Source organism: Chelmon rostratus, chromosome 5 (genome assembly GCF_017976325.1).
Source record: "Chelmon rostratus isolate fCheRos1 chromosome 5, fCheRos1.pri, whole genome shotgun sequence".
NCBI lineage: Eukaryota > Metazoa > Chordata > Actinopteri > Chaetodontiformes > Chaetodontidae > Chelmon > Chelmon rostratus.
This window is the reverse complement of record NC_055662.1, coordinates 26,507,666-26,519,737: the sequence shown is the minus strand read 5'-3', so window position 1 is coordinate 26,519,737 and position 12,072 is coordinate 26,507,666. Positions and strand designations below refer to the sequence as shown.

The 12,072-nt window shown below is 45.3% G+C and overlaps 1 protein-coding gene across 2 annotated transcripts; it reads left to right on the top strand.

Annotated features, from left to right (window-relative positions):
- Nucleotides 1–1,152: 1,152 nt before the first annotated feature.
- ela3l (elastase 3 like) lies at nt 1,153–5,742 on the top strand. Of its 2 annotated transcripts, none has more exons than XM_041936612.1 (9): nt 1,153–1,237; nt 1,358–1,557; nt 1,766–1,854; nt 2,070–2,167; nt 2,518–2,646; nt 4,363–4,499; nt 4,859–5,004; nt 5,462–5,614; nt 5,713–5,742. In XM_041936612.1, exons 2-9 carry the CDS (start codon nt 1,422–1,424, stop codon nt 5,728–5,730), a joined length of 906 nt encoding a protein of 301 aa, XP_041792546.1. In that variant the 5' UTR covers nt 1,153–1,237; nt 1,358–1,421; the 3' UTR covers nt 5,731–5,742. The 2 variants fall into 2 exon arrangements, with proteins under 2 accessions (XP_041792546.1, XP_041792547.1); XM_041936613.1 differs by having other exon boundaries at nt 1,175–1,237; nt 1,501–1,557.
- Nucleotides 5,743–12,072: the final 6,330 nt, after the last annotated feature.

Below are 12,072 nucleotides of genomic sequence, written 5' to 3'. Positions count from 1 at the left end.
GTTTTTTCATCCTATCCAAGTATTTTCCTCACTCTGTAAACTATACATGTGTGTCTCGAATCAAACTTTGGAACAAAAAGTTAGAAACAATGCCGTTTTGTTGATTTGGCTGCCTTAAGTTGCAAAGCATTCTCCACAGTGTATGAAGGTCTCTTGCTATCGTTTTCAACGTCAATGTTTTCTTTGACCTCCCTCTCAGGTGCTGCAACTCAGTTAGATTGAGGATTGATTTTCCAAATGACTCACTTCACAAACCTTGGATGTAGTTGCGGCAAACAGACACAAAACATAGCATTGCACTTTTTTTTTCTCTCTTTTGCAAAAGAATTTAACTCAGTTTGGTTGCTAAACAGATAAATTGTCCCATCTAGTGGTGAACTGGGAGACTAAATGATTCATGATCAGAAAGGCCAGTCTGCCGTCTGATGAAAATGTTCTCTTTTTCGGCCCTGAAATGCTTTGTGTTACAGCACAATGTTTGTTTAAAGTGCCCACAGACCGGAGATAAAGCTGCTGTAACAGCCTCAACAACATTTGGCCTTAACGACCTGATTCTGTCCAAGCTCGTGCCAGACTCTCTCATTAAAAACACCTTCATTACACAGTGCAAGCTTTTTATGTTCAAATGCTGTCTACCCCTCCTTCCACCTCATCTGCTGATTCTACCTGTTAACTGCACTGTAACGCCTAACCTTTATTGTTCCACGTAATATTATCCAAGCAGCCTTTTATAGATTTACAACGTCTGCACGCTGAGTCACCTCAGGCCTGCACACTCTGACGCTTTCATACCTCAGGAGCTGTTTCTGTGTCCTCCAAGCCTCATAATATGTTCAAGTTCCATTCATTCATGTCGTTATAACGACCTCATGATACACCGGGTCAGTGTTTTAACCAGCGCATATTATGACACTAGCAGCACATTTACTGCGTGGAAGTGAAAAACGTTGAGTGACGTGTTTGGTCATACATGTGGTCATATCACACGGCGCACATTCCCGCCACTGCAGGACTGTGCACGTTACAAGATGTCAGAAAGATTGTGGTGTAGCTGTCGATATTTTCTGCACCAGCGATACCATCTGTTTCTCATTGTCCCGGTTATTCATCATAGCAATGGCTCTAAGTTTGATTTCTGTTTTACATTTCAGAGAAAACAGGCCAGTGTCGGTAATCCAGATGTTGGCTTCCCATGCTGTTATGCAAGTGTTGAATTCTGGATTTCAGGGGGGGAAAAGTGAGTTAAAAAACACAATATCTCATGAAAGCACTTTAGCAGAACATGCATTGTAGGTCCACATGAAGGTCACGGGAAACGTTCCACAAATGGCACCTGTGTAATTGCTCAATCACACAGTTTCGCTGACCCTCACTGCCATTGGTCCATCCCCATCCCTGGGGGCCCCGACAAACCAATAGGAATGTGTGTTGCCGCATTCAGAGCGGGTGTTGCCTGTGGTGGAAAGTTTAAAAGAGAGTGTGTGTCCTGCCATCCCTCAGCAGAAGCATCAATCAACATGATCCCCATTGTGCTGGCCTCAGTGCTCGTTGCTAGCGGTAAGAACATCTGGCATCCTCTAATTCTGCCTGTAATTGTCTCTGTGTGTTTGTGTGAGGGAGTGTGCGCCTGCATATTGCCACACCGGAGCAAACACTGTGCCCTTCTTTATCGAAAAGAAAAATGATGCAGTTCAAAAGTTATTCCATCGCTCTCCTGCCTCATGAACCCCCATCTCGTGTCCATCACACTCATGTTTGTTACCAGCCCTCGGGTGCGGAGTCCCACCCATTGAGCCCCTGACTGCCCGTGTGGTCAACGGACAAGATGCCAAGCCCTACAGCTGGCCCTGGCAGGTATGCTAATATGTACACATCTGTCAATGTTTTTATATTTACTGGCAAACCTTATGGGTCCAGCATCTGCTTATTAGATTCCAGATGCAGAGGCTGTTGAACATTCTGTAGTTAAATGGTTAATTCCGAATTAAATCAGCAAACTATGCCTCCCATCTATACATCCACAACCTGCTTCTCACTGCATCCTTTATGTTGTTCTTTTTGGTTTCCAGATCTCTCTGCAGTATGAGAAGAACGGTGAATGGAGACACACTTGTGGGGGATCTCTGATTGCTGCCAACTGGGTCATGACTGCTGCTCACTGCATCAAGTACGAGCAGCAGAGGAACATAAACACATAAACACAACCACCAAGTCACACACACACCTTCTGCTAAATGTTCTGTACTTATTCTGCACCTAATCCTGTCTAATCCTCGACCCTAAACCTTATTTAACCTTGATAGAAATGAGCACTGGGCAAGTCATGAAGTCCAAAGGTTTCCAACCAAAATGTCACACTGATAAGACAGCACGCTCAAGGTCAGCTGGACCGCTGATCAGTTCAAATCATCTACTTGCCACCACATTTAATCATCAGTTCAAGCTCATCAAATCACTCAACTGTGCACTAAATCTTCTGTCTGGTCTAGCATCTCAACAGTCTCTTCTCTCTCCCAGCTCTGAGTTTTCCTACAGGGTGTTTCTGGGCAAATACAACCTGGTGGAGGAAGAGGCTGGCTCCAAGGCCATCCTGCCTGAGAAGATCATCGTCCATGAGAAATGGAATCCCATCTTTGTGGCCTTCGGGTAAGGCGAGCACCACTGTACAGCACAAAGAGCAGTCTGTCTGCTGGAAGTCTGCAACATACAGCGCATCATAATCCGCTCTGTGTCGAGGTGAAAAAGTGAGCTGATTTTTAAATTCCTTTTGTTCACTTCAGTCTGGCACATGCCTGCAACACAACTTACAACTTCTTCATATTACCCTGTTGTTCACCCTCAAAAGTGGAGGTGGACTTTTTCCACGGTAGTTAATTTAAACACAAGATACTTGTGCTCAAAAAGAGGATTCATTCTCAGTGAAGAACCTTGGAGCCCTAATCTGCCTCTATACATGCCAAAGAGCAGTGATTCCTAACACGTCTCTGGGGGTCATCAGGTGGATACCTCCCTTCAACTGTGTTTAGCCTACTTAGTCCCACGACACCTCCAGGAGGCTAGGCGGTGAACTCCGGCGTCCCAGAGTCACCCCCCCTAGTGCCAGTTCACACTGCTCCTACACAATCCAAACAGCACTGCCACGTTCATCTGACCCAGGCCTGTTTAGGAGATGCTCCAGGTAGTGGCCAATACCGATGCTACCATTTAGCTAATGCTAATGCTAAATGCTAAAAGCTAAGAAGAACAGAAGACAATACAGCTAGATTCACCTATACTGTTAATGTTAACTGCTAAATGCCAATGCTAACTGCTGAGATACTATCATACTACCACCGCTTTAGCTATTGTTAGCTGCTACAATGCTACCACCGGCCTAGATGCCACATGTAACTGCCAAGTGCCGCACTCCCACCATCTACCCCTGCCTCTCACCAACTGCACCAATAAAAGCCGGGTGTGGAGATGCAAACCCTGGTTTGGGTAGGGGGCAGAGAGTAAAGAGGTAGAGTTAAAAATAAAAGTAGGGATTGGATACAGACCCTTGTTCGGGTAGGAGGTAGAATGTTTAGAGGGTGGTGAAGGTGGAGGCCTAAGCCACAGACTAGATTTAACAGCCTCTTTTCCAACTCTGTATCTTACAACACAAACTCACCTGAACACACCCCCACCTTATCTAAACTTCCTCTTCCTGGATCTCTTCCTATTGGGAGAGAGAAGATGGGGCGGGGAAAGCAGAGCAGAGGAGAGGTGACTTCAGACTGTACTCCTGCCGGATTAGGCATGCATGTCCTCTGCCTCCCCCTACTCCCTCACTGCCTTCATTTCACCCCCCAACTACCATTATGAATGAATTTGAATTTTCCCAAGGGACTGTTAACTCAATAAAATACACAGTCTTTTTACTCATGGACCATAAAACAATATCCGGCCTCAGATTACTACAAACTATTTCCTGGGGCACAACTAGCTTTCCTCCCAAGTCGACCTGCATTTGCCAATCATCAGCCCCTACCAGGCAGCCACCTACCTGCCTTCTCCCTGACTTAGCAGCTCTATTCCCCCCCCCCTCTCGAACAAACTGCACAACTAACCGCTCCTTTCTAGAACTTCCAGAGTTCACCTGCTTCCTTCTCTCTTCAATGAAGAGAGAAAAGTAGAGAGATAAGATTCCCCATCGAGTGGATTTATTGGTGTGTATCGGCGAGGAAGAATGCAAAAATACCGACTGCACTCAATCTCATTATCTTATCGAGCTTTGTTAATCTCTCCTTCTCTCTCTGGCTCTGGAGGAAGATTTTAAATTGCTTGTCAGTACAACCTCATCCCTAAATCTTTCTCTCTCTCTTTCTGTCTGTCTTGCAGTAACGACATTGCCCTGATCAAGCTGTCAGAGCCTGTGACTTTGAGTAACCAGGTGCAGTTTGGATGTATCCCTCCTGCTGGCACTCTGCTGTCCAACCTCTACCCCTGCTACATCACCGGATGGGGCAGGCTGTACAGTAAGTCGCTGTCTGTGGAAGGCTGGGCTGTGTTTGTGACTCCGCCACTGCGTCTAATGTCAGCTGAGCATCTGTGAGACGTCTTCACGTCACTGTGCATTCGGGTGCTGAACCGGTGTGATGTTTGGATTTATAACCAGCTGTGTGTGATCGGGGTTACCCGGGGAAACCTCCAAAGTTGGGATGAAAATCACATGCATGAGATTTTAGCTGAAACTTTTTTGGGGGGAGGATTACTGCTAAATTGAAAATTTGGGTCTGACTGTGAATTCAGCGCTTGGGGAAATGCTGTAAAGCAGATTTGACAGACGGCTAGTGTATGTGCATGATGGTAATAGACTCTGCCTGTGTGTTTGTAGCCGGAGGCCCCATAGCTGATAAGCTGCAGCAGGCTTTGATGCCTGTGGCTGACTATGCCACCTGCTCCCAGCCTGACTGGTGGGGTATCAGTGTCAGGACCTCCATGGTGTGTGCAGGTGGGGATGGAATCGTGGCTGGATGCAACGTAAGTTTCAACTTTATGTGTGTGTTTTTGTTTTCAAACCCCCCGGTGGGGACTTTAAACTAACTGCACACCAACCCTTGGGGACCTCCTGTCATTGTGAGTGTTTGTTTGTGTGTGTTTGCAGCTATTTCTTTTTTTTCCTTCTAAAAAATTCAGAATTATTATACTTATATTGGAAAGCTTGAACACCCTCCTTACTGGAATACTCTACTTAATAATGGTAGTAATTTGAATGCTACGAGTGTGTTCAAATAGAGGATTCGGGGGATAAGATTTCATCATCGCACTCATGTGTTGTCCAGCTGCCCAGCAACATGACAAAAGTTTCTTGTGTCCCCATTAAAGTTGGTGAAACAACAATTCTGATTGTGATTCTCGTATCTGTGTCTTGTCAGTCTACCAGTAACTCCACCAAATGAATAAAACATAAGCTTTCCGCCTCACTTTCTGTGTCCAGGGCGACTCTGGCGGCCCTCTGAACTGTAAGAACGCCGCAGGTGCCTGGGAGGTTCACGGCATCGCCAGCTTCGTTTCTGGCCTCGGCTGCAACTATAAGAACAAACCCACCGTCTTCACCAGAGTCTCCGCTTTCAACGACTGGATCGACCAGGTAGAAGCACGGAGCAGGAGCTCCTCCAGTCGGCTTGCAGTAAATGCTGTTTCCTTGTTTCATCTTTCAGCTTCTGACTGAATTATTTGTCTTTTCAGGTTATGATGAACAACTAAAGAAGATGGAGCATCAATAAAAAAGAATCAACAAACTGCATTTGTCTTGTGTGCAGTCTGTGTGTGTGTGTTTGGAAACCCACCAGATTTAGCAGACTCTCACATCTGATAAACACACACCCAGATGAATAGTGAATGAATCCTAAACCGTATTAAGCTGCATTAAGTGATTCTGTGCTCTCCTCTGAGCCTGTCTGGAAATGGAAACAATGTCAACAAATGTCCAGCAGGTGTCCTCATACACTCATGATAGGAAATTGGTTCTGACAGCTTTTTAAAGCAGGACACTGTGCTGAATCACCGATGTTTCTGCCTGGGAAGCAGCACCAACAGATGCGATACACCGCAAATAGCTCACATAAAACAAGCAAGTGATTCACACAAAATTGTCCATCTACAATATGTCAAATAGCACCAAGTTGCATATTGAATGATTAGAGTGAACGGTGTGTGCCGATAGGAATAGACCCTTCATGTGAAATATGAATCTAATATCCCTGCTTGAAAGTGACCTGGTTTGTCCCCGTGCCCTCGCTGCAGGAGGGCTTTATGAAAACCATCACATTCATCTGAGGAGTCTATCGTTCCTCGTGATAACAGCGCTCGGAAAATGAAGAAGGAGAGAATGGCAACATGGAGATTAACACTTCTGTCATTTCTTCTCTCTAGCTGTGATGAGATGAGAGAGTTGGGTGGTGGGGGTGCAGAATTAAGAAAGAAATTAAATTGCTTCTTCTTTCTTTTTTTTATCTCACCCTTTCTCCTTTCTCTCTGTCACATTCTCGAGACTCAGGGACACATTGATAAGTTTTGACAGTGTAATGAAGGTGTGCGAGCGTTTTCTTTGACACGAGAGGCATTGATCAGACATGACACGTCCTGCAGGAGAGAGTAATAATCACTGTGTGTGCGTGCGTGCGTGTGCATGTGTGTGTGTGTGCATTAAGTGCAGACAGAGGGAGACACAGGGAGTTTCAGTGTGTGTCCGTGATTATCTCAGGCTATATTTGACTGCATTTCTCTGATATGATGAATCACTCTTCTGAAGCAGCTCTCTCCAGAGTATCAGCCTGTGATCACTGATAACTATCCCATCTAAGCTTTCATGTAGGCTACAGCACAAGAGCTGCTCCCTGACTAATTCAGTCTGATTTGGATGAAAAATGAAGGTATGCGCGAATATTGCCTGTCTACATTTCAAGTGCATCCATAAAAATAAACAGAAAGGTCTCACAAGCACTTTGCTTTGTTACAGCACTGATAATGTAACACAGAATGAATATGGACTCATGTAATACTGAGGGCTATTCATCAAAATTTGATAAAATAACTATGCTAAAAATGTCATTAAACATTTTAATGCGCCTGACTATATCATGACGTCCCAGCTATTAGAGAGGAGTAAAATATGACATATTCTACCTGGTGCTGAAATCATTAGATTGACTAATAACGTAATTATAAGATAGATGTAATAAGTAAAGTCATTATAATAACGGTTGTTCATAACAATTTCACAGACAGAACCTGTTAGGATCCAATGTTTCAGGATTAATTACACTTTTGGCTCATTAAGTGCTGCATTTAATTACGTTTATCAAGCTACATCAGTTTGCAGTGATTAAATTGTCAGTCGCTGCATATATATCTAATTTAAACACTGTACTTCTCGGAGCACTGCCAGTACAGTGTGTGCACCAGTGCAGCACTTTGATCAAACTGTTGCTCTCTGGATCTGAAAAAAAAACCCCTCTTTCTTTCTGGCGGTGGTGGTGAGGGTGAGAATGAGGCCTCAGAAGAATGCTTTGTCTGTGGCTGAACTCTGTGGGTCAGGGTACCCCACTCTCTCTCTCTCTCTCTCTCTCTCACACACACACACACACACACACGCACACAAAGAGAGGCAGGCAGAGAGCAGAATCCCCCTGGGACGTCCTGCTGTTGTGCTGAATACAAATGAGGAGAAGAGGGGGCAACAAGTTTTAAGTTTGTGCAGCTGCTTTTCGGCTTCATGTGACCTGTTTTAAGCAGGGAGGAAGGTGCTTGTGATTCACTGCAGCTCTGCCTTTTATAAGGCCAGTTTTCAAAATGGGCCCCTGAGCATTTGATTAGACAATAATTCATGTGAAGGATAGAATATTTTCGCGTTTATGAGTGCACACTGCTCTTTCCTTTCACTCTTATCTGTTTTCCTTTCTTTCCCCAGCTCAATGATGCTTTGTTTTTGCACCATTTCTTTTTACCTTAACTGCTTGTTGCCATGACCTTTCTCACTGTGCAAAAGTGTTGAGCACAGGATCTTGACGGAGGTGTGAGAGGAAAAGCCCTTGATGGGATGTTCCAAGAGCGTCTTTGTATAAATAGCAGAGTAGTAACAGACGGAGAGAGGGGGAGAGGGAGAGGGAGGGACGGGCGGCGGAGCGGGGAGGGACCAGGGGATGAGGAGCAGCCATACTGACAGCAGCATCTCCGCCCTGTCGCCCTGCGCCTGTCAGCAGTCACTGGGAACCGGCCGGGACTCCAGCTCCACTTCATTAACAGTCCGGTGCTGGCCGGCCGAGCGCGCTGCTCAGCCGCATTGACGAACGGTCGAGCGGACTTTGCTGACCTACTTCGACACAAAAGTTCCCGCCTCACGAGCAATTTGGTGAAGTTACAGGAGATCGGTGTTCGTTTTGGAAATTGTGCAGCTGAGGCGCGCGCGGAGGACAGCAGAGGGATGAATTAAGGTAGGCTGTTGTCTTGAACATGCATGTGCTTCAAGTGACACTGCAAATGTGAACAAGTAACATTCAGTCATTTCTGGAGTTTTTTCTAACCTCATCTAAAATCTGCACCAAAGGATATTAATCTCATAACATGGCATCACTTGCTCTTATTAAGACAATTTTAAAATGCCTAATTTAAATTTGCATGCTGTATATAATGATTTCATAAATCTATAATAACTAAATGCCTGATTAAGCTCAGCTAGACAAAACACCAAATAGTTAAAAGTGTCAGAAGTCCACTTCCCAGTGAAGTTGTGGCCATACAGCTGGTGTTGTCAAATGAGCTGGGGAGGAAGTTCAGTCACATGAGATGCTAGTCTGCTGCAAAGTGATGCATTATGCACAAGGACTGTTTTCCATGTTGTCACTACAGGTGTGAGCCCAGTGCGGTTGTACGCCTGCATGCGCTGCCCATTTGGCTGCTCTTGTAGACGAGCATTCATCTGTGCATGTGGGCTGGCATTTGCATCAATTTACATTAGATTGGTTGCATGCGTACACAAAAGGCCTTTATACTGTCAATGGCACCATTCACAAGCACACGCTCATGCTGTTTTTTGCTGTTGCATGACTCCAGCCCAATGCTCAACTCTTGCCTACAGCCACATAGCCATGACATAACAGGCAGGCTGTAGTAATCTGTGTATTGATTGTGGCCTCAGGTGGTGTGTGCATGTGTGTTTATGCATGTTTGTGTGTGGTGTCATGTCATGTGCTGTTCTGATCTTTGAGCCTTTCAATCTACCAGAACAAACATCCAATCATTCAAACTTCTTAAACAGTGAGGTGATTTACTGACACATTGTTTTACGAATGATGTTTGGACCCTTCAAAGCAGTCACAGGGCTCACCTGTCATGAGCAGCGATGCATCAAATCTGTCAGAATCCAAGTGCACAAGTCTCTTTTTGAGTAATAACAGGACCCACGAATATTTTGCTACCCTGTGTGTGAAAATGTAACATAAACCCAGTTAATTTCTATTCTAATTTGAGTTGTTTATGTTCTGTTTGAATACATTTGCTTCCTTGCTTCAAGTGTGGTCACTAATACAGCAATCTTGCGTTCAGAGGAAATGTATTAATCTCGCAAATGAGAACAAATTATCCTTGTAGTTATTAAAACGTGCACCACGATCGTCTACCTCGGGAAGTATGAGTTATGAAAATGTCTTATAATTTGTGATAATGAATAAATAGTGTGACCGCTGTGTGTTTTCTTGTTATATGCACCGCTGATTGTCTGACATCAATATTAGCACGCAGTCCTCTGTTCCAATACATTGCTCACACTCATTTGATTACTCTCTGCAGCACACACACGCACACATTCACACTCTTCCCTGTCACATCGCTCTCTGTCCTCTAATAGCCTACACATTCCTCGCTTTTGCTCTAATTGAAATTGTAAACTGGATACGCTACATTTAGCATCACCTGACTTCTCCGAAAAAGTTCCTTGGGATGTTTTGGAAATGTTCTGCAAGGCAGCGAGGGCAGTTTTACTGACAGTAATCCCAGTTAGTGATTATGAGGGTAATTCTCCCCACAGCGATGCCACCAGCATCCTGAGAGGGACCCATCTGGTGCAAACAGAGACCGACTTCATGCGTTGGAGAGCAGATCAAATGCATCACTGCCACCTACTCTGACTAGGAGCCATCCATCTTTATTTGGCTTGGTCATAAAATGCCTATAAAGGGAAGGATAACTTTGAAATGAGTTCTCAACGGCGAGCTTGGACCGTTGCAGCCCTCAGTTGGAGAGAGGGGGAAATATGTGGTCTCATTAGAAATGCATTAGAGGGAAGGGAGAGGGGTAGAGAAGCAAGGAGATGAGCTCGAGTTTTTATCTGGTAAACTCTAAGAGGGAAAATATTCATACGCTCAAACTCATGCTTCCCTCTCTCTCTCTCTCTCTCTCTCCCACACACACACACACACACACTCACCAGCACACCTCAGTGACCCATTTAATATCAGCCACAAAACTGGCAACTACATATCCCCACGTGATCCTCCTGAAAACACATCGCTGCTGAAACTCATTCAAAATAATTCAGCCAGGAAAAGTGCTTACTGGCACCTTCTTTATCAGTTTAATAACTTCATTGCTCCCTGAAAAGGGATGTTTCAACACAGAACTGGAGCTGAAAGGCACTTTCCTGTCCTGTGACGCTCTGCTGTCATCCACAGATTATTCCACAGAACAAAATACACAAAAGTTATTTCTCTCTTCACCTGTCTGGCACTTTTCTTGTACATTATAGCCACTGGGATATGATAACGTCACTTCATTGTGTAGCTTCATTAGAGAGTGCTGCACTTAAAAAAAAGAATATAAACCCTTATGCAGATCCTGGATATACATAGGTTGTTCTGTACACAGTGTTTACAGGGATAAAGCCACCTTGACCCAGTGACTAACTTGTCAGAGAGAAAGTAATCTTTACTGAGCTGACCTCACTTGTGGACTCAGGAGGCCCACGTGACAGGCAGGTTAACTGTGGCCAAGTATGTCAATGTGTGTGTGTGTGTGTGTTCTGGGCAGATTAATTCAGCATGTTCATGTGATGCATTTCTTTATTTTCAGGGGGAATCTGTGATGTTGACGTGACGCGACGCGGCACCTGTTGCAGACCTCAGACCCACCTCTGAAGTGTGATGTGACCCCAGTGAGCCCGGAGGCGGTCACCCAGTCGACCATGGAGCGTGATCTGAGGACGGGCCTGTCCGTGTGGGCCATTGTGGCCATCGTTTGTAACTCCGTGGTGGGCGTCCTCATCCTCATCCTCTTCGTCATCCTCTACAAGGCCTGCAAGGTGCCTTCACACCAAGAGAAAGTGCCAGTTTTCACAGCCGAGCCGGAGCAGAAGAAGGCTGAACAGAAGTACCTGCTGACTGCAGCCTGATGATGAAGACGCGGACTCGAGATTTTGCCAAAATTCAACTTTGTCAATCAAGAGGAGATCTGGCAAAAGTTGAGTTTTGTAGTGTTATAAAACTCTGAGCGATCGTCTGTGTTTATCTTCCTCTTCAGCTTATTACTGCCGCTCAGTAACTCCTTTTGTCTTGCATACTGTTCACATTTCTCCACCATCAGCCTCTCATCTACACCACTCAACGGAGCTCAGAGTGAGCTAACTGCGATAAGAGTTGTGGCAAGACCAACAACAACAAGCGGGCTCAATCCTCTTATCTCTGCTGTGCGTCGCTGGGACTGTCCATCTGTCAGTCTGTTTGCTTTGCTCCACACAGGCAAACCATGATCTCCTCCTCTCCTCCCTTCTCTTTCATCCCTCTATGCGAGGCAGCTGAGAGGCTGTGGAGGAGAAGCAGCAGAAACGCAACGGACTGTAACGAGAAAGTTTGGGGCGATGGGTTTAGCTGAGAGTTACGTTTTAGAGGTAAAGAGAAAGAGCCAGCTGCAGGCCTAACGATGGCGGCGACAGAGCTGCAGAAACCAGAAGCCTGAAAGAGAGAGATGCTGCTGGAGAAGGAAGTGTGTGAGAGTCAAGACAGGGCGGAGGGGGAGACAGACGGAGATAAAGGGCAGATATTTGGCGGGGATGAT

What these genes read in the sequence shown, in the direction of transcription:
- ela3l (XM_041936612.1), top strand. Translation starts at nt 1,422, where the DNA reads ATGTGTGTTGCCGCATTCAGAGCGGGTGTTGCCTGTGGTGGAAAGTTT. An exon ending in CCTACAGCTGGCCCTGGCAG is followed by an intron (nt 1,855 to 2,069) that starts GTATGCTAATAT and finishes TTTGGTTTCCAG; the next exon opens with ATCTCTCTGCAGTATGAGAA. An exon ending in ACTGCTGCTCACTGCATCAA is followed by an intron (nt 2,168 to 2,517) that starts GTACGAGCAGCA and finishes TCTCTCTCCCAG; the next exon opens with CTCTGAGTTTTCCTACAGGG.